This window comes from Chamaea fasciata, unplaced genomic scaffold (genome assembly GCF_029207755.1).
Source record: "Chamaea fasciata isolate MVZ Bird 193981 ecotype frontalis unplaced genomic scaffold, bChaFas1.0.hap1 SCAF_148, whole genome shotgun sequence".
Classification (NCBI taxonomy): Eukaryota; Metazoa; Chordata; class Aves; order Passeriformes; family Sylviidae; genus Chamaea; species Chamaea fasciata.
Genome location: NW_027094233.1, coordinates 68439 through 92420, shown reverse-complemented (window position 1 = coordinate 92420; position 23982 = coordinate 68439). Strand labels below are relative to the sequence as shown.

General features: G+C 68.7%; 4 protein-coding genes across 5 annotated transcripts; 1 reads left to right on the top strand and 3 right to left on the bottom strand.

The window, feature by feature from the left end:
* Nucleotides 1–1270: 1270 nt before the first annotated feature.
* DRAP1 (DR1 associated protein 1) lies at nt 1271–4739 on the bottom strand. Its single transcript, XM_066208200.1, has 7 exons — nt 4563–4739; nt 3892–3964; nt 3564–3657; nt 3195–3314; nt 2626–2713; nt 2053–2135; nt 1271–1795 (listed from the first exon to the last, which is right to left on the bottom strand). The coding sequence occupies exons 1-7, from the start codon at nt 4602–4604 to the stop codon at nt 1666–1668; spliced, it is 630 nt and encodes a 209-aa protein (XP_066064297.1). The 5' UTR covers nt 4605–4739; the 3' UTR covers nt 1271–1665.
* A 120-nt stretch (nt 4740–4859) lies between these two features.
* RELA (RELA proto-oncogene, NF-kB subunit) lies at nt 4860–12163 on the bottom strand. Its single transcript, XM_066208202.1, is given in 12 exon segments — nt 4860–6234; nt 6401–6487; nt 7119–7199; nt 7652–7864; nt 8727–8831; nt 9406–9534; nt 9748–9839; nt 10549–10643; nt 10645–10698; nt 11252–11400; nt 11520–11570; nt 12040–12163. Coding segments are annotated over 12 exon segments (1584 nt in total). The 5' UTR covers nt 12050–12163; the 3' UTR covers nt 4860–5716.
* A 75-nt stretch (nt 12164–12238) lies between these two features.
* KAT5 (lysine acetyltransferase 5) lies at nt 12239–19815 on the top strand. Of its 2 annotated transcripts, XM_066208198.1 has the most exons (14): nt 12239–12316; nt 12467–12533; nt 12956–13024; nt 13229–13365; nt 14415–14600; nt 15208–15288; nt 15550–15624; nt 16069–16317; nt 16914–17003; nt 17117–17257; nt 17632–17725; nt 18252–18411; nt 18920–19001; nt 19435–19815. In XM_066208198.1, the coding sequence occupies exons 1-14, from the start codon at nt 12308–12310 to the stop codon at nt 19567–19569; spliced, it is 1575 nt and encodes a 524-aa protein (XP_066064295.1). In that variant the 5' UTR covers nt 12239–12307; the 3' UTR covers nt 19570–19815. The 2 variants fall into 2 exon arrangements, with proteins under 2 accessions (XP_066064295.1, XP_066064296.1); XM_066208199.1 differs by lacking the exon at nt 14415–14600.
* Nucleotides 19655–21500, bottom strand: RNASEH2C (ribonuclease H2 subunit C). The gene is given in 5 exon segments (XM_066208201.1): nt 19655–20082; nt 20590–20709; nt 20831–20878; nt 20880–20962; nt 21189–21500. Coding segments are annotated over 5 exon segments (435 nt in total). The 5' UTR covers nt 21325–21500; the 3' UTR covers nt 19655–20034.
* Nucleotides 21501–23982: the final 2482 nt, after the last annotated feature.

Here is a 23982-nt window from a genome sequence, read left to right as displayed (position 1 = left end):
CTATAGACCCCCGAGCCCCGATAGACCCCCCGAGCCTCTATAGACCCCCGAGCCCCTATAGACCCCCGAGCCCCGATAGACTCCCCGAGCCCCGACAGACTCCCCCCGAGCCCCGACAGACCCCCCGAGCCCCGATAGACCCCCGAGCCCCGATAGACCCCCGAGCCCCGACAGACCCCCCGAGCCCCGACAGACCCCCCCGAGCCCCGATAGACCCCCGAGCCCCGACAGACCCCCCGAGCCCCGACAGACCCCCGAGCCCCGACAGACCCCCGAGCCCCGATAGACCCCCCGAGCCCCGACAGACCCCCGAGCCCCGATAGACCCCCGAGCCCCTATAGACCCCCGAGCCCCGACAGACCCCCGAGCCCCTATAGACCCCCCGAGCCCCGATAGACCCCCCCGAGCCCCTATAGACCCCACAGACCCCCCCGAGCCCCTGTAGACCCCCCGAGCCCCTATAGACCCCCCGAGCCCCTACAGACCCCACAGATCCCCCCGAGCCCCTATAGACCCCACAGACCCCCCCAGCCCCTATAGACCCCCCGAGCCCCTATAAACCCCCCGAGCCCCTACAGATCCCACAGACCCCCCCGAGCCCCTATAGACCCCACAGACCCCCCCAGCCCCTATAGACCCCCCGAGCCCCGATAGACCCCCCGAGCCCCGACAGACCCCACAGACCCCCCCCGAGCCCCTATAGACCCCACAGCCCCCAAAGAACCCCCACACATCCCTTACAGCCCCCACAGGACCCTGGGAGCGCCCATAGGAGCTCCTTAACCCCCCACTCGACCCCTATAACCCCCCTCCCCCCTTTTAAGGGTCCCACCCCCCCCCCCCGCCAGGCCCCTATAGACCCGGGGGGCCCCGGCAGGGCCCTACACCCCCCCGCGGCCCCAACAACGCCCTCCCCGCTGCCTACAGACCCCGAGATCTCCCCTATAGGCCCCCGAACCCCCCCACAGCCCCCCGTAAATCCCCCCACAGCCCCTGCAGACCCCTCCACCCCTCTATAAACCCCTGCGACCCCCAAAGACCCCACAGCCCCCCCCAAACCCCCCCTAAACCCCCCCAATCCCCTATAGGCCCCATAGGGTCCCACGGGCTCTCCGTCGCCCTCTGGTGGCCGAGGAAGGAAACGGGAATTGGGGCGGGGGTCCCGGGAATTCGGGGGGGGCGGGGGGGGGTTCCACGATTTTTTTGGGGGGAATTCAGAGATTTGGGGGTCCCAGGGCTTTGGTTTGGTTTTTTTTTTGGGGGGGGTCCGTATGGAAACAGGAATTTTATTGAGCCGATACAAAACCCCTGACTCAGCAAACGCCCCCCAGAGAGCCCCAAAATCAACCCCCGACCCCCCCTCTGCCCCCCACACCCCAAAAAGGGGGCCCAGGTGTGTTTGGGGGGTCCCAGGTGTGTCTGGGGGGTCCCAGGTGTGTCTGGGGGGTCCCAGGAGCCCGGGCTGAGCCCCCCGCCCCTCCCCAAGAACTGACACAACTCGTGACCCCAGTGGGGCAGGGAGGGGGGGTCCCAGTGCTCCCAGTGCCCCCCCAGCCCCCCCAAACTGGTGCCCAGCTCCCAGCCAGGCCCCACGGGGAGCCCGGAACGGGGGGGGGATCCTGGAGAGACGGGCAGGAATTTGGGGGGAGGGGGGGGTGGGGGTCGCTAGGAATCGTAATCTTCATCCTCCTCCTCCTCCTCGCGGGCTCGGGGGGGGCCGGGGGCCGGGGGGAGCCCCCCCGGGAGCCCCCCCGGGAGGCTGGGGGGGCCCAGGGGGGCGAAGGGAACGCCAGGGCTGCGGGAAAAGGCGTCAGTGAGGGGAGAGACCCCCACCCAAAAAAAACCCCAAATCCCCCCAGAACCCCCCCGGGACACGGGGGGGGCGCCCCCCATCCATCCAACCCCCCCGTGAGACCCAGGTGAGGAGGAGCCCCCAAACCCCCTCCCCAAACCCCCCCCAGGGACTCAGGTATGGGGGGGACACCCCAACCCCCCCCCAAAGCCCCAAAAACGGCCCCAGGTGTTTCCTGCCCCACCCCCCCCAAACCGCACCTGGCGAAGGTGAGCGGGGGCGGGGCCGGGGGGGGCTGCGGCGTCTCCTCGTCCCCGTCGCTGTCACTGTCCTCAGAGTCCTCCTGGGGGGGTCGGGGGGGGACAGTGAGGGGACCCCAGCCCCCTCCCTGGCCCCAGGGGATCCCCAGAACCCCAAACCCCCCCCGGGACCCCCCAATGGAGGTGACCCCACCTGCAGCCCCCTCCCCTTCAGGGGGACACCCCCGAACTGCCCCAGGGTCCCCCAAAGCCCCCCCCAGACCCCCCAGAGGAGACTCAGGGGTCCAGGCACCCCCAAAACCCCCCGGGACCCCCCAAATCCCCCCGAACCCCCAAATCCCCCCCCTGGACTCCCCAAATCCCCCCAGGACCCCCCAGAACCTCCCCAGAACCCCCCCAACCCCCCCCAGACCCCCCAAATCCCTCCCAGAACCTCCCAAATTCCCCCCCCGGACTCCCCAAATCCCCCCAGGACCCCCCAAACCCCCCCTGGACCCCCCAAATCCCCCCCGGACCCCCCAAATCCCCCCAGGACCCCCCAAATCCCCCCCGGACCCCCCAAATCCCCCCCACCTCCTGCTCCGAGTCTGTCCCCGACTGTTTCGGGGTCCCCTTGGCCCCGGGACCCCCGTTCTTGCGGCCGGTGCCGGGGCGGCGCCCCCTGGAAGAGACCCCGCCCCATGAGAGACCCCCCCGACCCCAAATCCGCCCCTCGGGGACCCCCCTGCGCCCCAAAACCCCTCCTGACCCCCCCAGCACGGAGCTCAGGTACGGCGAGGGTCTCCCAGGTGTGTCCCAGAGGAATCTGGGCGGTCCCCAGGTGTCCCCCAGGTGTCCCCCAGGTGTGTCACAACCTCCCTCAGGTGTCCCAGGGGTTTCTCAGAGGTCCACGGGTGTCCCCCAGATATCCCAGGGTGTCCCCCAAATATGCCGGAGGCGTCCCCAGGTGTCCCCCAGGTATCCAGGTGTGTTCCCAGGCGTCCCAGGACTTCTCTCAGGTGTCTGGGGTGTCCCCACAGTATCCCAGGGGTGTCCCCAGGTTACCCCAGGGGTGTCCCCAGGTACCCGGCCGTGTCCCCGGGTGTCCCCAGGTTACCCCAGGGGTGTCCCCAGGTGTCCCCAGGTGCCGGGGGCTGTCTCACCTGCGGGGTCCCCTCTCGCTGTCCCCGTGGGGGTCGTCCCCGTCCCCCTGCATGTCGGGCACGGCGGCCACCAGGTCCTTGAGGAAGTCGAACTGCTGCTCCAGCTCGATGCACTGCTTCCTGTGGGCGGGGCCTCAGACCACGCCCTCACCTGCCCGGCCGCGCCCAGGGCCCACCCGGCCACACCCATCACACCTGGGACAGGCCACACCCACCCGACCACACCCAATACACCTGAGACAGCCCATGCCCAGCCCTAAAAGGTGCCTCGGGTCTGTCAGGGACCCTTCCCCACCTCCCAGAGGTGCCCCAGGTGTGCCAAGCAGACGAGTACAGGTGGGGACAGGTGAGCACAGGTGAGGCACTCACAGGTGAGACGTTGTCATGGTCTTGGCGTTGCGGGACTGGGTCACGTGACACGCCTTGCGCAGCAGCGACTCCAGGAACAGCTCCAGAGCCCGAGCTGCCAGGCTAAGGACAGCCAGGTACACAGGTGACACCCCCTGACCCCCCCGGGGACACAGGTGACACCCCGGGGACACAGGTGACTTCCCCCCACATCCCCCAGGTGTCCAGGATGGGCAGACTTCAGGTGTCAGAGGTAGGGGAACTTGGGGGGGCTGAGCTGTGCAAGGTGGGGGTGCCCAGGTGAGCAGGGCGGGGTCCCGGGGCGGGGCCCAGGTGTGTCAGAGGATACAGATGATGACGGGCACGGCGGCCGCCACCTTCCCGATCTCCTCGTCCGTCTGCATGATCTTCTTGATCCGCGCCTGCCACAGAGCCCCGCCCTCACCTGAGTTACCCTCATTTGCATAGCGCCTCTCACCTGAGCCCCCCTCACCTGAGTTACCCTCATCTGCATAGCCCCTCTCACCTGAGCCCCCCTCACCTGAGTGACCCTCATTTGCATAGCCCCGCCCTCACCTGAGCCCCCCTCACCTGAGTTACCCTCATTTGCATAGCGCCTCTCACCTGAGCCCCCTTACCTGAGTGACCCTCATTTGCATAGCGCCACTCACCTGAGGGTCCCTCACCTGAGTGACCCTCATTTGCATAGCCCCCGCCCTCACCTGAGCCCCCTCATCTGCATAGCCCCGCCCTCACCCGAGCCCCCTCACCCGCATCGCCCCGCCCACATCAGGCCACGCCCCCACACCTGCCCCCTCAGGCGCGACCCCCGTCCCCCCAAACCCCGCCCACCCACCAGGCTCCGCCCCGCCCTCCCCGTCACCATGGCGACCATCACGCCCCCCCCCCGGTCGCCATGGTGACGTGACCCCGCCCTCCGCGTCGCCGCGGTAACCCCCGTTTCCCTCCCCGTTGTCATGGCGACCCCGCCCGCGCCCCCCGGCCGCCCTCAGCCGCTACCGGCGGGAAACGCGCGTTGTATTTCTTCTTCTTGCTCGGCATGGCGGCCGCGCTGGCCCCGGGGCGCCCCGAGGCTCCCGCCCGGCCCCGGCCCCGCCGCTCCCGGCCCGGCCCCGGCGCCGCTCGGCTCCGCCGCGGCCTCCCCGCTGCGCCCCGCCCCTTCCGGGACGAGGCCCCGCCCCTTCCGGAAAAAGTCCCGCCTCGCCTCAGGCGGCGCCCGTTCGGACACGCCCCCAAGTGAAACCACGCCCTTGTGCGCACAAGCCACGCCCTTCAGCTGTCAATCAAACACGGGGGGGCCTTGGACCGTTTATTGGGGTGACCCCAGCGGGGGGAGGGGGGAGGGGCGGGGCTTTCCCCTCCCCCCAAGGCACTGAATGGGGCGGGGTTAATGCTGGGGGAGGGGCAGCCGCGCTCCCATTGGCTGCTGCGCCCCGGGGGGCGGGGCGAAGGGGAGGACCCCCCCCCCCCCCCAAAAAAAGGCACCCAGTGACCCCGTCAGGAGCTTCCCAGTAGCTCCCAGTAACCCCCGCCGGCTTCTAGCGACCCCCAGTAGGCACTTGGTGTCCTCCCAGTAGCTCCCAGTAACCGCACAGAATTCCCAGTAACCCCCAGTAACCCTGAACAGCATCCCAGTGACTCCCAGTTGTGTCCCAGTAACCCCCAGTCGCCTCCCAGTAACCGCACAGAATTCCCAGTAACCCCCAGTAACCCTGAACAGCATCCCAGTGACTCCCAGCTGTGTCCCAGTAACCCCCAGTCGCCTCCCAGTAACCGCACAGAATTCCCAGCGACTCCCAGTAACTCCCAGTAAGCCCCAGCACCCCCCAGAAACCTCTCAATGCCCCCCAGTAGCCTCCCAGTAACCCCTAAAAACCTCCCAGTAACCCCTGAAAGTCTCCCAGTAACCCCTGAAAGCCTCCCAGTGACTCCCAGTAACCCTCAAAACCTTCCCAGCGACTCCCAGTAAGCCCTAAACACCTCTCAGTAAGTCCCAACAAACCCCAGGAACCTCCCAGTGACTCCCAGTAAAGCCTAAAAGCCTCCCCAGTGCCTTCCAGCAGCTCCCCCAAACCCTCCCAGTAGCCACCGGGACCCCCTAAAAGCCTCCCAGTCCGTCCCAGTCCGTCCCAGTCCATCCCAGTCCGCCCCAGTCAGGACGAGGGGAACTGGCTGAGGAAGGTGCTGAAGTCCAGGTCCCCCAGGGAGGGCAGCGAGTCCTCGGGGCCGCCCCCCAGCGCCCCCAGCCCCCCCAGCGGCCCCAGCTCGGGGACCCCGCCCAGCTCAGCGCCCCCCAGCCCCATTTCGGGGCCGCCCCCCGCCGCGGGCTGGCTCTGCACCAGGCGGGCGATGGCCTCGGGGTACGCCATCAGCATGGGGGGGCCCCCGAAATCCGGGGGCAGGTCGGAAACCGAGCCCACGAAATCCGGGGGGGGCTCGGGGGGGCCCAGCAGGCGCTGCACCTCGGAGGCGTTGATGGTGTCCAGCGGGGGGATGGCCGCGTCCCCCAGAAAAGCGCCCAGATCCAACGGGGGGGCGGCGCCGCCCCCCCCGATTTGGGGGGACCCCTCCTCGAACTGCAGCTGCAGCAGCGCCTCGGCCAAAGGCTCCGGCTCGGGGGGGGCCGGGCCCCCCAGCAGCCCCCCCGGGCCCCCGAAGGAGAAGGAGGGAGCTGGGGGAGGGGGGGAAGGGGTGAGGGAGGGGCTGGACCCCCAAAATTTCCCCTCCCCCAATTCCCTCCTCGCCCCACACCCCCCATTTTCTCCCCCCCCCCGTCAGATTTCCCCCCTTGTCCCCCTTTGGCCCCACCCCAGTTCCTCCCAGTCCCCCCCACTCACCCACACTGGGGGGGTTCTGGGGGGCCGGGGGGGGTCTCGAGGGCACCGCGATGCGCCGGGGGGGCCGCGACTCGCTGGACGCCGGAGCTGGGGGGGGACGGAAATGGGGGTCCCGCTGTCAGGGACCACCCCAGAGACCCCAAATCCCCTCTGGACCCCCCCCAAAGACCCCAAATGATCCCCCGGGACCCCCAAATCCCCCCCAATATCCCCCACGGGACCCCCAGTCCCTCCTCTAGACCCCCCCGGGAGCCCAAAACCTCCTCAGAGACCCCCCCAAGGACCCCAAATCCCCCCAGGGACCCCAATATCCCCCCCCAGGGACCCCAAACCTTCCTGGGGTCCCGCAAATCCCCTCTCTAGGGCCCCCCAAGGACCCCAATATGTCCCCGAGACCCCCCAAGGACCCCAAATCTCCCCCCCCGACCCTCCAGGGACCCCCATTTTCCCCCCCAGGGACCCCAAATCTCCCCCCCCCGACTCCCAGGGACCCCCATTTTCCCCCCCAGAGACCCCCAGTTTCTCCCCAGACCCCTCAGGGACCCCCATTTTCCCCCCCAGGGACCCCAAATCTCCCCCCCAGACCCGCCAGGGACCCCCATTTTCTCCCCCAGGGACCCCCAGTTTCCCCCCCCTGACCCCCCAGGGACCCCCATTTTCTCCCCCAGGGACCCCCAGTTTCCCCCCCAGACCCCCCCCGAAGCCCCCCGGCCCCCACCGGGCAGGGGGCTGCGCTGGACGAAGGAGCGGAAGGTTTCCCGCGTCCTCTTGCGCTTCTCCTCGATGCACTGCAGGTCCCCTGCACCAGTAACACCAGTCAGCTCCCAGTTCGCGCCCAGTTAGGCCCGACACCTCCTGGAGACCCCCGCAGATCTCCCCGAAAGGACCCCGGAGCCCCCCGAAACCCACCCCAAGGACCCTAAAAGTGCCTGCAGCCCCCTGCCCAGCCCACCCCGGTGGGGCAGGAAGAGGGGATCGGTGGGAACTGCAGCTCCAGGGACCCGGGGATGTCCCAAAGGGACCCGGGATTGTCCCTAAGTGACCCCAGACTCCACAAACCCACCCCAAGGACCCTGTAGCCCCCCGCAGCCCCCCGCAGCCCCCTGCCCAAGCCCACCCCGGTGGGGCAGGAATAAGGAATCAATGGGAACTGCAGCTCCAGGGACCCGGGGATGACCCTAAGTGACCCCAGACCCCAAAAACCCACCCCAAGGACCCCGCAGCCCCCCGCAGCCCCCTGCCCAGGCCCACCCTGGTGGGGCAGGTATCTGAAGTCCACCGGGGCGCTGCGCTGCCGGTCCGAGGGCCGCTGCAGCTCCATGCGGACGGTGACGGGGGCGCGCAGCGCGGGGTCCCGGAACGGGGGGGTGCGGAACACGATGGCGACCTGGCGGTGAACGTCGGCCTGCGCGAAGGAGCCCTTGGCCTCCCAGCCCTCGGCGGAGAAACGCACCTCGATGTCCTCTGCGGGGACACGGGGACACGTGGGGACACGTGGGGACACGAGGGGACACGGCCAGCGCTGGGGTTTGGGATACGGGGGATTGGGGATAGAAGGGAATGGGGATACGGGGATTTGGGGATTTGGGGATCGGGATATGGGGAAATGGGATGTGGGATTTGGGGGTTTTGGAGGAGGAGGATTGGCATATGGGGAGTTGGGATATGGGGCACGGGACGACACAGAAATCCCAAGGCATCCAAAAGTTTAGGATGCCCCTCGGTTTGGGGTGTCCCGGTTTGGGGTGTCCCGGTTTGGGGTGTCCCGGTTTGGGGTATTCCAGGTTTGGGGTGTCCCGGTTTGGGGTGTCCCGGTTTGGGGTATTCCAGGTTTGGGGTGTCCAGGTTTGGGGTATTCCAGGTTTGGGGTGTCCCGGTTTGGGGTGTCCCGGTTTGGGGTATTCTAGGTTTGGGGTGTCCCGGTTTGGGGTGTCCCGGTTTTGGGGTGTCCCGGTTTGGGGTGTCCCGGTTTGGGGTATTCCAGGTTTGGGGTGTCCCGGTTTGGGGTGTCCCGGTTTTGGGGTGTCCCGGTTTGGGGTGTCCAGGTTTGGGGTATTCCAGGTTTGGGGTGTCCCGGTTTGGGGTGTCCCGGTTTTGGGGTGTCCCGGTTTGGGGTGTCCCGGTTTGGGGTGTCCCGGTTTGGGGTATTCCAGGTTTGGGGTGTCCCGGTTTGGGGTATTCCAGGTTTGGGGTGTCCAGGTTTGGGGTGTCCAGGTTTGGGGTATTCCAGGTTTGGGGTGTCCCGGTTTGGGGTGTCCCGGTTTTGGGGTGTCCCGGTTTGGGGTGTCCCGGTTTGGGGTATTCCAGGTTTGGGGTGTCCCCGCACCTTTCTGGACCTTGTCACACAGCAGGAAGATCTCGTCCCCGCCCCGGCAGCTCCCGGAGTTGCGGTTGACGCGGCAGATCCGCAGCTCGGCCGTGCTGGGGGCACCTGCGGACAGCAGGGTCACCGGGGGTCACCAGGGTCACCGGGGGTCACAGGGGACACAACGGGAGGTCCCACAGGTGTCCCAAGGTGTTCCAGGTATCCCCAGAGTGTCCCAGGTGTCCCCCAGGTGTCCCAGGTGCCCACAGGTGTCCCCAGGTGTCCCCAGGTGTCCCCCAGGTGTCCCCCAGGTGCCCCCAGGGTGTCCCCAGCTGTCCCCCAGGTGTCCCCAGGTGTCCCAGGTGTCCCCAGGGTGTCCCCAGGTGTCCCCCCAGGTGTCCCCAGGTGTCCCCAGGTGTCCCAGGTGTCCCCCAGGTGTCCCCAGGGTGTCCCCAGGTGTCCCCAGGTGTCCCCCAGGTGTCCCAGGTGTCCCCAGGTGTCCCCAGGGTGTCCCCAGGTGTCACCAGGTGTCCCCAGGGTGTCCCCAGGTGTCCCCCAGGTGTCCCCAGGTGTCCCAGGTGTCCCCAGGTGTCCCCAGGTGTCCCCAGGGTGTCCCCAGGTGTCCCCAGGTGTCCCCAGGTGTTCCCCAGGTGTCCCCGGTGCCCCAGGTGTCCCCGGTGCCCCAGGGGTCCCCACTCACGGTTGTCGTAGATGGGCTGGGACAGGACGGGGGGCAGGGCCCGCAGCCCCCCCGGGCCCCTCACCCACACCTGGAAGCAGAGTCTGACGGCGGCCAGGTCGTACTCGCCCCCGCGCTGCTCCGCCGGCACTGCGCGGTACGCACCAGTATGGACCAGTACGCACCAGTATGGACCAGTACGCACCAGTGACGCCCCCAGCAGCCCCAGGACCACCCCCTGGGTTCTCCAAGTAACACCCAGTAACTCCCAGTGCCCCCCAGTGCCCCCAGTCCCCTCCCAGTCCCTCCCAGTCCCTCCCAGTCCCCCCCAGTCCCCCCAGTCCCTCCCAGTGCTCCCAGTACCGTTGAAGGGGTTGTTGTTGGTGCGGATGCGCTCGGCCACGGCCGCCTCCAGCTCACGCTTCTTCACACACTGAATCCCCAAATTCTGGAAACTGACCCCAAAATTCGGGAGGGGGGGGAGGGGGGGGCGGGGTCAGGGGTCAACCTGGATTTTGGGATCCCCCCCCCCCCCGACACTCCGGGGTACGGATCCCAAATTCTGGGGGTTCCCAGGAGTCCTGGGAGGGTCCCAATTTTGGGAGCCCCCCCCCCCGTTTTTTGGGTGATCCCACCTGCCCTGGAGGGGGTACCCCAATATTTTGGGAGATACCATCTTCACTGCAGGGAGGGTCCCAACACTACGGGCGATGCCACTTGCTCTTTTGGGGGGGGGGGATTCCCCAGTTTTGGGTGCTCCCACTTGCCCCGTGGGGGTGTCCCCCGATCTGGGGAGGGGTCTCCGATTTTGGGGATGTCCTCCTGATATTGGGGGTGTCCCCCCGATTTTGGGTGTCCCCCCGATCTGGGGAGGGGTCCCCGATTTTGGAGGTGTCCCCCCGATTTTGGGGGTCCCCGATTTGGGGAGGGGTCCCCGATGCGGGGAGGGGTCCCCGATTTTGGAGGTGTCCCCCCGATTTTGGAGGTCCCCCCGATGTGGGGAGGGGTCCCCGATTTTGGAGGTGTCCCCCCCGATTTTGGAGGTCCCCCCGATGTGGGGAGGGGTCCCCGATCTGGGGAGGGGTCCCCGATTTTGGAGGTGTCCCCCCGATTTTGGGGGTCCCCGATGTGGGGAGGGGTCCCCGATGTGGGGAGGGGTCCCACCTGTGGATGCTGCGCTCGGGGCACAGCTCGGCCTCGTAGAAGCCGTCCTTGCAGTCCTTGCCCACCAGCTCGTGGGGGTGGGCGCGGTGGGGGGGGGTCCTTGGTCACCAGCGACACCCGCACCCGCCCCGGGCCCCGGTAGTTGTTCACCTGTTGGGGGACGCCCGCGGGTGCGCGCTGGTTTGCACTGGTTTGCACTGGGAGGCTCACGGGGGGGTCTGGGGGAGGGGGGTGCTGACACCCCCCCCGGGGATGGGGGCTCGGAGTTGATACAGGTCTATACTGGTTTATACTGGGATGCACTGGGACACCTGCACAGGGGCTTGGGGGATACTGGGAAGCACTGGGAGGGCTCAGGAGGGTCCGAGACAACTACTGGTCTATACTGGTTTATACTGGGACACTCATGGGGATGGGTCTTGGTGGTCTCGGTGCTGTGCTCCCCGGGGATGGGGGCACTGGTCTATACTGGTCTATACTGGTCTATACTGGGACACTCACGCGGATGGTGGGGTGGGTCTTGGTGGTCTCGGTGCTGTGCTCCCCGGGGATGGGGGCACTGGTCTATACTGGTCTATACTGGTCTATACTGGGACACTCACGCGGATGGTGGGGTGGGTCTTGGTGGTCTCGGTGCTGTGCTCCCCGGGGATGGGGGCACTGGTCTATACTGGTCTATACTGGTCTATACTGGGACACTCACGCGGATGGTGGGGTGGGTCTTGGTGGTCTCGGTGCTGTGCTCCCCGGGGATGCTCCCGGCCGAGCGCCCCTCGCACTTGTACCGGAACCTCATCCCGCGCTGCTTCGGCTGCTCCAGGATCTCCACGAACGGCGCCGCCCCCCCCGCCTCTGGGGGGGCACCGGGGGGGTCCCGTCAGCGCCCCCCCAGTCCCCTGCCCCCACCCCAGGGGGGTCCCGGAGCCGCGGGGGACCCCCCAGATCCCCCTTCCCGGGGTGTCCCCACTCACCCTGCGCACCCCATTCCTGCAGGAGGAAGGGCAGAAGATCCGGGGGGGTCACTGGGGGGGGACAACGGGGGGAGCATTAATGGGGGGGGTCGTTTTAAGGGGAGGGGGTCACTTTAATTTGGGGGAGGGGTCTTCAGGGGGTGTCTCAATAAAAGGGGGGAGGATCGCTTTAAGGGGAGGGGCCGCATTAACTGGGCGGGTCTCTTTAAGGGGTGTTACAATAAAAGGGGGGGGGGGTCACTTTAGGGGGGGCGTCACTTTAAAGGGGAGGGGTCGCATTACCGGGGGGGTGGTCTTTTTAAAAGAGCATCGCAATAAAAGAGGAATTACATTCGGGAAGTCGCTTTAAGGGAGGGGTCTCCCCCCAAAACCCCCCAAGCCCTCCAAGGAGCCGCCCCCCCCCTTAAAGGGCCCGCACCCTCCGCTCACCCCGCAGCCCCCCCGACGTCACTCGGGGGGGAACAACCGCCGCGGGATCGCCCCCGGCCCAAAACAAGCCCTGGGGGGGTCCGACACTCACCCTCCTCCATGGCGGGGGTCCCGGGGGGGTCCGGGGGGGTCCGCGGGGGTCCCGGGGGCGCGGGAAGGGCGGGGGAGGGGCCCCGCTCGCGCCGCCGCTCGCGGAAGCGCCGCGGCGCCCACGTGACCGCGGCTGCCGGGAAGGCCCCGCCCCCCCCGCGGGCTCCTCAGCGCGCACACCGAGGGGGGCGGGGCCGAGGCGGAAAAAGAGGCGTGGCCCCGATCCCGGAAGCGCGTCGGGCCGGCCGGAAGCGGAGGCCGGGAGAAGAATGGCGGAGGTGGGGAGCGGGCGGGGGGGGACGGCGCGGAGAGGGTTCGGGGAACCTCCTGAGGGCTTTCGGGAGCCTCCGGAAGGGTTCGGGGATCCCCCGAATCCCCCGCGGGGGTTTTGGGGCCCCCCCGGCCCTGACGAGGCCCCGCCCCCGCAGGGGGAGGTGTCCGAGGGCTGCCGCCTGCCCGTGCTGCGCCGTAACCAGGACAACGAGGATGAGTGGCGTGAGTGGGGGCGGGGCTGGGCGCGGCGGGAGCCAATCAGGGCGGAGGGGCGGGGGCGAGGAAAGGGCGGGAACCGGCGGGGAGGAGGCGGGGCCTGGTGAAGGGAAAGGGGCGGGGCTGCGTGAGGCGGTCTGTGGGGAGGGGCGGGGCCGTTCGGGGCGGGGCCTGAGGAAGGGGCGTGGCCTGAGCCCGGGGGTGTCGGGGGGTCCCAAGGGGGTCCCGGGGGTCGGGGGGGGGGGGACCGGGGGGTCCCGGAGGGTTTGGGGACATGAGGGGGTCACGGGGGGGTTTGGGGCACAGCGCGGGCTGGGGCGGGAGGTCCCTGCGGGGAATTTGGGGGTCCCTGGGTGGGTTTGGGGGGTCCCTGGGTGGGTTTTGGGGGGGTCCCCAGAAGGGGATGGTGACCCCCCCGCTCGCCCCAGCGCTGGCCGAGATCCTGAGCGTGAAGGACATCAGCGGCAGGAAGCTGTTCTACGTGCACTACATCGACTGTGAGTGGGGGCACGGGGGGGACACGGGGGGGACACGGCCAGGACCCCCCTGGGGTCTCCCTGCAGTTCCCAAGGTCGGGCTGGGGACACCGGGGGGACACGGGGGTGTCACTGTCCCCCTGTGCGTGCCCAGGGCTGGGCTGGGGGGGCCGGGGGGGCCCAGCCCGGCGGTGCCATGGTGTGCGTCCCCCCCGCTGTCCCCAGTCAACAAGCGCCTGGACGAGTGGGTGACCCACGACCGGCTGGACCTCAAGAGGGTCCAGGTGCCCCGGAAAGAGGCCAAGACCCCCACCAAGAACGGCCTGCCCGGCTCCAGGCCCGGCTCCCCCGACAGGGACCCGGTGAGGGGACACCGGGGACACCGGGGGGGACACCGGGGGGGACACCGGGGACACCGGGGGGGACACCGGGGGGGACACCGGGGACACCAGGGGGGACACCGGGGGGGACACCGGGGGGGACACCGGGAGAAAGGGGATGGGAGTAATGGGAGACGAGAAACGCCGGGAGCACAGGTGACATCGAGGGGACACCGTGGGGACAGAGGGGACATTGTAGGGACAGGAGAGCAGGTGGGGCCGAGGAGGGCAGGGGGTGGCCCTGGGGGGTGGGACAGGGACAGAGTTTGGGGACAGCAGGGCCAGGGGACACTGTGAGGACGGGGGACAGCCTTGGGGACTGAGCAGGGCCAGCACTGAGGGGACACACCATGGGGACACACACCAGGCTGGGGACAGGGCCAGGGGACACTTGGAGCCGTTGGGGACAGACCTGGAGTCCCCAAACCCCCTGGGGGGGGACAGTCACCTCCCCCCCCATGGCAGGGACATCCCCGGGGACACCTGGGGACACGCCTTGGGGGGTGGTGACACCCAGACCTAAAGGACATCCCCAGGACCCCCCAACACCCACCCAGGGGCCACCCCGCACCCTCGGGGACATCGCCAGCCCCTTTAGGGGACCCTGGGGACACCCTTGACCCCCTGGGGACACCTGCAACTTCTTTATGGGGACCTTGGGGACATCCCCAACCCCTCCATGGGGACCTTGGGGACACCCCTGACCCCTTGGGGACATCCCCGGCCCCTCTTTGGGACCCTGGAGACACTCCCAACCCCTTTTAAGGGACCCTGGGGACACCCCTGACCCCTCTAAGGGGACCCTGGGGACACCCCTGACCCCTTGGGGACACCCCTGACCCCTCTATGGGGACCCTGGGGACACCCCTGACCCCTTTAGGAGCCCTTGGGGCCACCCCTGTCCCCAGGGAGGGGACCCCCGGTGTGGGGGGGGTGACGGGAGGGACCCCCCTCCCCAGAGCCGCGGTGGCATTGTCACCTCCGCGTCCCCTCCGTGTCCCCCTAAACGCCTCCTCTTCCTCCCGGCGCAGAGGAAGAGCCTGGAGCTGGCGCTGCCGGTGGCCCCCGCCAGCGGGAAGAGTTTGCCGGGGCCACCGGCGGGGCCACCGGGGCCACCGGGGCCGGCGGGGCCAGCGGGGCCGGGGCCCATCACCCTCCGCTTTCACCTGCCCAAGGAGAGCGAGGCCGAGCCCCCCCCGGGCCCCCAGCGCCCCACGGTAACCCCCGGGCCCCCACCTGGCCCCACATGGCCCCAGAGGTCCCCAAATGTCCCCAGAAATGGCCCCTGACAGGTCCCGGTTCGGCCCCAAAGGGGTTTTGTCACCCGTGGTGTCCCCAGAGGGTTTTTGTCCCCAAGGGGTCACTGGAACTGTCCCTGTCCCCACAGTGTCCCTGTCCCCAGGATGTCCCTGTCCCCAGAGTGTCCCTGTCCCCAGGGTGTCCTTGTCACCCTGTCCCCATTGCTGTCCCCAGGATGTCCCTGTCCCTGGTGGGTCCCCAGCCCCACCCCAGTGGGTCCCTGTCCCCATCCCTGTCCCCACAGCCGGGTGTCCCCTGAGCCTCCCCTTCCTAGGGTGTACTGGGAGCACTGGGGGGACACTGGGAGGACATTGGGAGCACTGGGAAGGGGCGACAGAACTGGACTGGGAGAGGCTGGGATGGGCTGGGATGGACTGGGATGGACTGGGATGGACTGGGATGAACTGGGACACACTGGGATGGGCTGGGATGATGAACTGGGATGGACTGGGACACACTGGGATCAACTGGGATGGGCTGGGACACACTGGGATGGGCTGGGATGATGAACTGGTGTCCCCCCAGAAGCGGAAGGTCGAGGTGGTGTCACCGGCCACGCCCGTCCCCGCCCCCACCGAGACCTCCCAGGCCTCCGTCTTCCCCCAGGTGAGCCCAGGGGGCTTGGGGTGGTTTGGGGAGATTCTGGGGGGTCTGGGGAGGTCTTGGGGTGATTCTGGGGGGTCTGGGCTGGTTTGGGGGGCGTCTGGCTGGATTTTGGGGGTGGTTTTGGGGTGGTTTGGAGTGTTTCGAGGTGTTCCAGGGTGTTTCAGGGTGTTCCAGGGTGTTTCGAGGTGTTTCAGGGCGGTTTTGGGGCGGTTTCGGGGTGATTTCGGGGGGCTCCAGGTGCTGACCCCGCTCTCTCCCCAGAACGGCTCCGCACGTCGGGCGGTGGCGGCTCAGCCGGGCCGGAAGAGGAAATCGGCGTGTCTGGGGACAGACGAGGTGGGGACACCCAGGGACACCCCGGGGACACCCCGGGGACACCCCGGGGACACCGGGGGGGAGGGGCTGCCCGGCCCCAGGGGCTGGGAGGGGGAGGGGAGGAGGGAAACGGGCTCTGGGGGTGGGGAAACTGAGGCAGGGACAGAGGAAATCCACCTGGAAATGGGGAAACCCAAAGCAGGAACGGACAAAAGTCACCTAAAAAACGGGAAAAAACTAAAGCAGGAACGGACAAAAATCACCTGAAAATGGGGAAACCAAAACAGGGATAAAAATCACCTGAAAATGGGAAAAACTAAAGTAGGAACGGACAAAAATCACCTAAAAACTGGGAAAACCTAAAGCAGGAGCAGCTGAAACTCATGGGAAAGGGGGCGAGCCCGAGGCCGGGGCGGGGAGAAGCCCCCCGTGCCCCCGGGCCGTGACGCCGCCGCGCCCCCCCAGGACTCGCAGGACTCCTCGGACGGCGCCCCGTCGGCGCCCAGGATGACCGGGAGCCTGGTGTCCGACCGCAGCCACGACGACATCGTCACCAGGATGAAGAACATCGAGTGCATCGAGCTGGGCCGGCACCGCCTCAAGCCCTGGTACTTCTCGCCGTACCCGCAGGAGCTGACGGGGCTCCCGGTGCTTTACCTGTGCGAGTTCTGCCTCAAGTACGGCCACAGCCTGCGCTGCCTGCAGAGGCACCTGGTACGGGGGGGTCGGCGGGGCAGCCGGGGGAAATTTCCGGGGAATCGGGGGCAGTTCTGGGGGGATTTCGGGGGGGTTCAGGGGGATTTGGGGGAGTTTGGAGGGGATTTGGGGTGAATCTTGGGGGGGGTTGGGGGAGATTTGGGAGTCTTGGAGGGATTTGTGGAGTTTTGGGGGGATTTGGAGAGTTTCGGAGGGATTTCGGAGGTTTTGGGGGGGATTTCTGGGGGGATTTGGGGGGGTTTTGAGGGGTTTCGGAAGGATTTGGGGAGTTTTGGAGGGATTTGGGAGGTTTTGGGGGAGTTTTGAGGCGTTTTGGGGAGCCAGGGCAAGGCTGGACCCTGATTTGGAGCATCCCAAGAGAGCTTTGGGAATCCTCAAGCCCCAATTTTTACTTTCTGTCTCCCCCTTTTCCCTCCCCAAACCCCCCATTTCCCCCCCCACTCCCCATTTTTTCCTCCCCGTCCTTTTCTCCCCATTTCCCCTTTCCCACCCCCCCAATCTCCCCCTCCTCCCTCCCCGTTCTCCCCCCCCGATATTCCCCTTCCATCCCCCAACTCCCACCCCCCCAAAAACCCCCCCAAACCCCTCCCCAGACCAAGTGTGACCTGCGGCACCCCCCCGGGAACGAGATTTACCGCAAGGGCACCATCTCCTTCTTCGAGATCGACGGCCGCAAGAACAAGGTGAGGGGACCTGGGGGGGTCCCAGGGGGCTTCCCCCCCTCCCCGCACCCCCCTGGGACCCCTCCCAGGAGTAATTCCCGGAATTTTTGCCCCTCGTTCTTCCCCCCCCCCAGAGTTATTCCCAAAACCTTTGCCTCCTGGCCAAATGTTTCCTGGACCACAAGACCCTTTACTACGACACCGACCCTTTCCTCTTCTACGTCATGACCGAGTACGACTGCAAAGGTTTCCACATCGTGGGCTACTTCTCCAAGGTGGGGGGGTCTGGAGAGGATTTTGGGGGTCTGGGGAGGGATCTGGGGGGGATTTGGGGGATTGGGAGGGAGGGGATGGGAGCGCTGAGGGATGGAGGGGTGGGGAGGGGGGGAAAGGGGGTTTGGGGAGGGTCTGGGGGGTCCTGGAGGGGGTTTTGGGGATTCCTGAGGGGTTTGGGGGTGACCCAGGGGGCTTTGGGGTGACCCAGGGGGCTTTGGGGTGACCCCAGGGGGCTTTGGGGATTCCTGAGGAGTTTAGGGGTGATCCCAGGGGGTTTCGAGGTGGTCCCAGAGGTTTTTGGGGTGCAATCCCAGGGGGTTTTTGGGGCGGTCCCAGAGGTTTTTGGGGTGCAATCCCGGGGGGTTTCCTGCAGGAGAAGGAGTCGACCGAGGATTACAACGTGGCCTGCATCCTGACCCTGCCCCCGTACCAGCGCCGGGGCTACGGCAAACTGCTCATCGAGTTCAGTCAGTGACCCCCAGAGCCACCCCAAATCCACCCCAAATCCCTGAGAACCCCCAGAGCCACCCCAAATCCCGGGGAACCCCCCAGGGAACCCCCAAATCCCGGGGAACCCCCCAGGGAACCCCCAAATCCCTGGGAACCCCCAGAGCCACCCCAAATCCCGGGGAACCCCCCAGGGAACCCCCAAATCTCGGGGAACCCCCAGAGCCACCCCAAATCCCGGGGAGCCCCCCAGGGAACCCCCAAATCCCTGGGAACCCCCCAGAGCCACCCCAAATCCCTGAGAACCCCCAGAGCCACCCCAAATCCCGGGGAACCCCCCAGGGAACCCCCAAATCCCTGGGAACCCCCCAGAGCCACCCCAAATCCCCTGAACGGCTTCTGAGAAACCCTGAAAAATACCGGGGAGGTGGAAATAGCCCCAAGGGACTCTGCAAACGCTCAGGGACCTGCCGCGGCCCTCCCCTCACCTGTCCCACCTGCCCTCACCTGTCCCATCTGTCTCACCTGTCCCGCGTGTCCCCGCAGGTTACGAGCTCTCCAAGGTGGAGGGCAAGACGGGCACCCCCGAGAAGCCGCTGTCGGACCTGGGGCTGCTCTCGTACCGCAGTTACTGGTCGCAGACCATCCTCGAGATCCTCATGGGGCTCAAGGCCGAGGCCGGGGAGCGGCCCCAGATCACCATCAAGTGAGCCCCGCCCCTTTTCTGACACCACGCCCCCTTCCCTGGGGCTCCGCCCCTTCCCAGACCAAGACGCAGTAACGGTGGCTGAGCCAAACCACGCCCATCTATTGGAAGCCACACCCCTTTTGGACCACACCCTGTAAATTATCCACCCTCCTCCTCGAAGCCCCGCCCACCACATTAATGCCCAATGATGGCATGGCTGCTTCTCCACGCCACACACACCCTGCCAAAAAGCCACGCCCCTTACAGGACACACCCCAATCCTTTAGGCCGCGCCCCAGCTGTCAATCAATGCTCAGCAGAACAGCTTCTCTGGGCCACGCCCACACTGACGTAACCACGCCCCTAATTAATTTAACCACGCTGATACACTCGAGGCTCCGCCCCCTCATTTTCCCAATGTGGGGGGGGCGTGGGGGGTGTCGGGGGGCTCGGGGGGTCCGGGGGGGAATTCTGGGATTTTCGGGGGTCTCAGGGTGCAGCCCCCCCATTCCCCGCCCTCCCCCAGTGAGATCAGCGAGATCACCAGCATCAAGAAGGAGGACGTGATCTCCACCCTGCAGTACCTGAACCTCATCAACTACTACAAGGTGGGCCGCGCGCACCTGGGGGGGGACACACCTGGGGGGGAACACACCTGGGGGGGAACACACCTGGGGGGGCAGCACACCTGGGGGGGCAACACACCTGGGGGGGAACACACCTGGGGGGGGAACACATCTGGGGGGGAACACACCTGGGGGGGAACACACCTGGGGGGGGAACACATCTGGGGGGGAACACACCTGGGGGGGAACACACCTGGGGGGGAACACACCAGGAGGGGCAGCACACCTGGGGGGGCAACACACCTGGGGGGGAACACACCTGGAGAGGCATAAAATCTGTGTGTCCCCCCTTGGACACCTGGGTGCTCTTAGACACAAATTTGTCCCTTACCTGTGCACACCTGTCCAGGGCCAGTACACGCTGACACACCTGTAGGGGGGTGGCACACCTGACACACCTGTCCCACCTGTCCAGGGCCAGTACATCCTGACGCTGTCCGAGGACATCGTGGAGGGCCACGAGCGCGCCATGCTCAAGCGGCTGCTGCGCATCGACGCCAAGTGCCTGCACTTCACCCCCAAGGACTGGAGCAAGCGGGGCAAGTGGTGAGGCCACGCCCCCCGGCCACGCCCTGCCAGGCCACGCCCCCCTCGTTACCTGGCACCGATCATTAAGCAACACCTAGCCCTGCCCATACCTGGCACCGCAAATCCTTTATTGAGTACAGGGGGTGTGGTGAGAGCAGGCCCCGCCCACAGTTGGCGTGGCTTCGTTTGTGGGCGGGGCCTGCTGTGAACAGATTGGTGTTTTTAAATAAAAGGGTGGAGCTTCCAAAGGCTCCGCCCACACTGGGAAGGGCTTTAGGCACTCTGGTTTAAACAGGCCCCACCCTTTTTGGGTGTGGTCATATGATAATAAATTTGGTGTGGCTCAATAAAGCTCCGCCTATCGTGGGCGTGGCTCCAGTTGTGGGAGTGGCCTGACCCCCACTGAATCCGCTGATGACACAGGGATGGGCGTGGTTGCACAGGTTCCTCCTCCTGTGGGTGTGGCTCAGCTGGTGGGCATGGCCTGTCATGGCTCCGCCTCCTCCTCACTGTCCTCGGTCACGGGGGCGTGGAGCTGGGGGAGGGGCGGGGTGAGGGGCGGGCTCAGCGACCCCTCCCCCACAGCCCAAGGTCCTGAGACCCCCAATGTGACCCCTGAGACCCCAAATGTGACCCCGAGACCCCCAGATGTGTCACTTGGGACCCCCAATGTGACCCCAGACCCCAAATGTGACCCCTGAGACCCCAAATGTGACCCCGAGACCCCCAGTGTGACCCCAGACCCCAAATGTGACCCCAGACCCCCCAGTGTGACCCTGAGACCCCAAATGTGTCACTTGGGCCCCCAAAGTGACCTCAGACCCCCCAAATGTGACCCCAGACCCCCCAGTGTGACCCTTGGGACCCACAGATGTGACCCCAGACCCCCCAGTGTGACCCTGAGACCCCCATTGTGACCCCAGACCCCCAATGTGACCCTCGGGACCCCCAAATGTGACTCAGGCGCCCCCAGTGTGATCCTAGACCCCCTAAATGTGACCCCAGGACCCCCCCAATGTGACCCGAGCCCCCCCAGACTCACGGCCTGGGCGAGGGGTCCCCACTGCAGGGCCCGGGCCAGGCCCCGGCCGGGGAGGGGGGCAGCGTCAGCCCCCCAGTCCGTGATGGCCCCGAAGGTCCCCGTCACCGTCACCTCCCCGGCCTGGGGGGCAAAGGGCAAAGGTCAGCGGGGAAAGGGGGCGGAGACCCCCCCCGGGACAGGGGAGTGGGGGGTCTCTGCCCCACCGAGGGGGCGATGGGGGTCTCTGCCCCCCCGGCCTCACCTGGGGGTCCCCGGGCTGGCCCAGGGGGGGCTCTCCCGGCTCGCCCCCCCCGCAGCACGAGCCCCCTGTAGCCGGCGGGCAGCGGCAGCTCCCGGCCCCCCAAGCGGCGCCCCCGGAACGAGGCCCAGAGCTCTGAGGGGGGAGGAACAAAGTGAGGAGGGGGGCGACCCCCACACCTGCCTGGGACCCCCAGACCCGCACCCCCCATTGCCAGAGCCCGTCCCCGAGCGACCCCCGCCCCGAAAACCCTCCCAAAGCCAACCCCAGCCCCCGAATGTCGCGTCCCCCCCTCAGGATCGCCCCTCACAGCCCCCCAGAACTGAAGCCCCCAGCCCGCCCGCAGCCGCCCGGCGCTCACCGCCGCCGGCGCCGGGCTGGACCCGCAGGAAGGCGGCCACGGGCGCGGGCCCGTCGTGCTGGATGCGGCAGGGCAGGAGCTGAGCGGGCACCGGCGCCGGGGGCGCGCCGGGAGGGACCCGGACCCGCACCGCCATCACTGCGGGCGGAGGGCGGAAGTGACGGCGTGACGCGCCGGAAGCGGCATGGCGGCATCCATAGAGGGAACAAACACGGCGGCGGCCATTGGGAGGAAAGACGGCAGCGCCGAGCGGAAGTGACAGTAGGAGGCGCAAGGCATGCCGGGAGATGTGGTTCGGGGTCGGGGGGCTTTTCTGCGACCCCCCCCCACGTGTCCTGGGACCCCCCGGACCTCCAGGGACACCCCCAACCCTATGGGACCCCCCAGCCCCCCCACTCGCCCCCCCCCGTCCCACGGGACCCCCAGAGGCGCCGCCGCCCCCCCGCGACCCCCCCAGACCCCCCAGACAGAGCCGGACACGGAGTTTGCGCTTTCCAAGTTCTTGGCGGGTCACACAACCCGAGCTGGGGGTGGGGGGGTGTCATATCGCGACACGTCCCGCCCCGGCCCCGCTATGTCGCGACAGTTCAGGCCCCGCCCTCCCCCCGCAGCAGCCGCGCGAGCAGCAGGACCCCCCCCCCAGCGCTGCCCCCGCACCCGCCCCTCCCCCCCCGGCCCCCCCCGCGCCAGGACCACCCCCCGGGGGGGGGCGGCGGCCGCCAGCGCCCATCCCCCCTCCGCCCCTCCCCCCGCGGGCACCAGCAGGGGGGCCAGGGCGGGGGGAGGGGCGGCCGCGCCCCCCCCCAGCACCAGGAGGGTCTCGGGGCCCCCTCCCAGCGACCCCCAGAGCGCCTCGAAGGCGCGGCGGGCGCGGGGGGGGTCCCAGGCCGGGGGGAGGGCGAGGGGGCGCAGCCGGACCGCCAAGGGCAGCTCCAGCGGGGGGAGGGGCGCCAGGAAAGAGCCCCCTCCCCCTTTTTGGGGGCCCCCCCCCGGGGTGAACACGGCGGCCGCCTCCAGGGCGGGGGGCAGGGCGCGGGGGGGGGCGCAGGGTCAGGGTCAGCTCGGCCCCCCCGCGCCCCTCCCCCCCCAGCACGGCCAGCGCCCCCTCGGCCCAGCCCCCGCCCCCCCCCAGCAGCAGCTGCAGCGCCAGCACGGGGGGGGGCGCCCCCCCGATTTGGGGAGGGGTCCCCTCGCTCCGGGCCCCCCCCAAAGGCTCCAGGCGCAGCCGCAGGGGGAGGGGCACGGGCCGCCCCCCCCCCCGCCAGCAGCGCCCCCCCCCCACCCCTCGGGGTCCTCCTGGGGGGCTCCGGGGGGGGCGGCGAAGGGCGGGGGGGGCCCGGGGAGGCAGCGCAGGCGCACGGGGGGGGCGGCGGGCAGCAGCGAGGGGGGAGCGCCCCCCCCCGCCGCCCCCCCCGGGGCCGCTCTGGGGCGGGGGGCGGGGGGCGCAGCGCGGGGGGGGGCCCAAAACCGCCGCCAGTTTGGGGGGGGCCCAAAGCGGCCGCCAGCGCCCCGTGGAGGCGGCCGCGGTCCCGCAGGTCGGGGTCGCCCCCAGCCCCAAAACCGGGGGGGGGCGCGGGGCGGGGGGGGGCACAGCGGGACCCCCCGGAGGGGCAGGAGGGGGGCGGCGGCGCTCAGGACCCCCTGGGCCCCCCCCCAGCCCCCCCGCTCGGCCGCCAGCGCCCGCCGCAGGTAGCCCCGGATCTGGGGCTGCATTTGGGGGGGGGGTCCCGCGGTCGCCGCCCCCCGCGGGGGGGGTCGCGGAGCACCTTCAGCACCCCCCGGAGCTGGGGGGTGCCCGGGGGGGGCGGGGGAGCCCGCAGCACTTGCGCCATCAACGCCGCCCCGAGGGGCCCCCCCAAAACCTTGGCGAGCTCCAGCAGGTGCGGGGGGGCGGCGGGGTGACCCCCCCCCAACAATCTCTGCGCCGCCTCCCCCAGCGCCCCCCCGGGGACCCCCCCGAACCAGCGGCGGTAAAGGAGCACGGCCCGGCAGAACAGGAGCGGGGGACCCCCCCCCCAAAAACGCCGCCAGCCCCCACAGCCAGGCCCGCCCCCCCGGCAGTTCGGGGCGGGGGGCGCCCCGAGCCCCCCCCGGCACCGGGGAACACAACGCCGCCGCCGCCTCGAAACGCGGCAGGAACAGCTCGGGGGGCTCCCCGCCCCCCCCCGGGAACAGAGCGGCGGCCAGGGCGGGGGGCAGCGGCCGGGGGGGGCCCGATCCGCGGCCTTTGGGGTCCCCGCCGCCCCCCTCCAGGAGGCAGAGGAGGAAGAAGAGGCGCAGCGGGGGCGGCAGGGCGGGGTGCAGCGCCAGCGCCGCCAGGCGGGGCCCCCCCAGCCCGCGCCCCCCCCGCAGCAGCGCGGCCTGCACGGGGGCGGGGTCAGCGGTGGCCAAAATCGGGGGGGCCCCGTCGGGGACCCCCCCCCCCAAAACTGGGGAGCTGCAGCAGCTGCGCCCGGGCGGCCGGAGTGAGGCTGAAGGCAGAGGGAGGGCCTGGAAGGGAGGGGGGGGTCAGAAAATGGGGCTGGGGGGGTCAGAAATGGGTCTGGGGGGGTCAGAAATGGGGTTGGGGGGGTCAGAAATGGGGTTGGGGGGTCAGAAATGGGGCTGGGGGGGTCAGAAATGGGGTTGGGGGGTCAGAAATGGGTCTGGGGGGGTCAGAAATGGGGCTGGGGGGGGTCAGTAAATGGGTCGGGGGGTTCAGAAATGGGGCTGGGGGTTCTGGGGGGTCGGGGGGGGTCTGGGATTTGAGGGCGCTGGAATTTTGGGGGGGTGGTCCCTGGGATTTTCAGGGGAT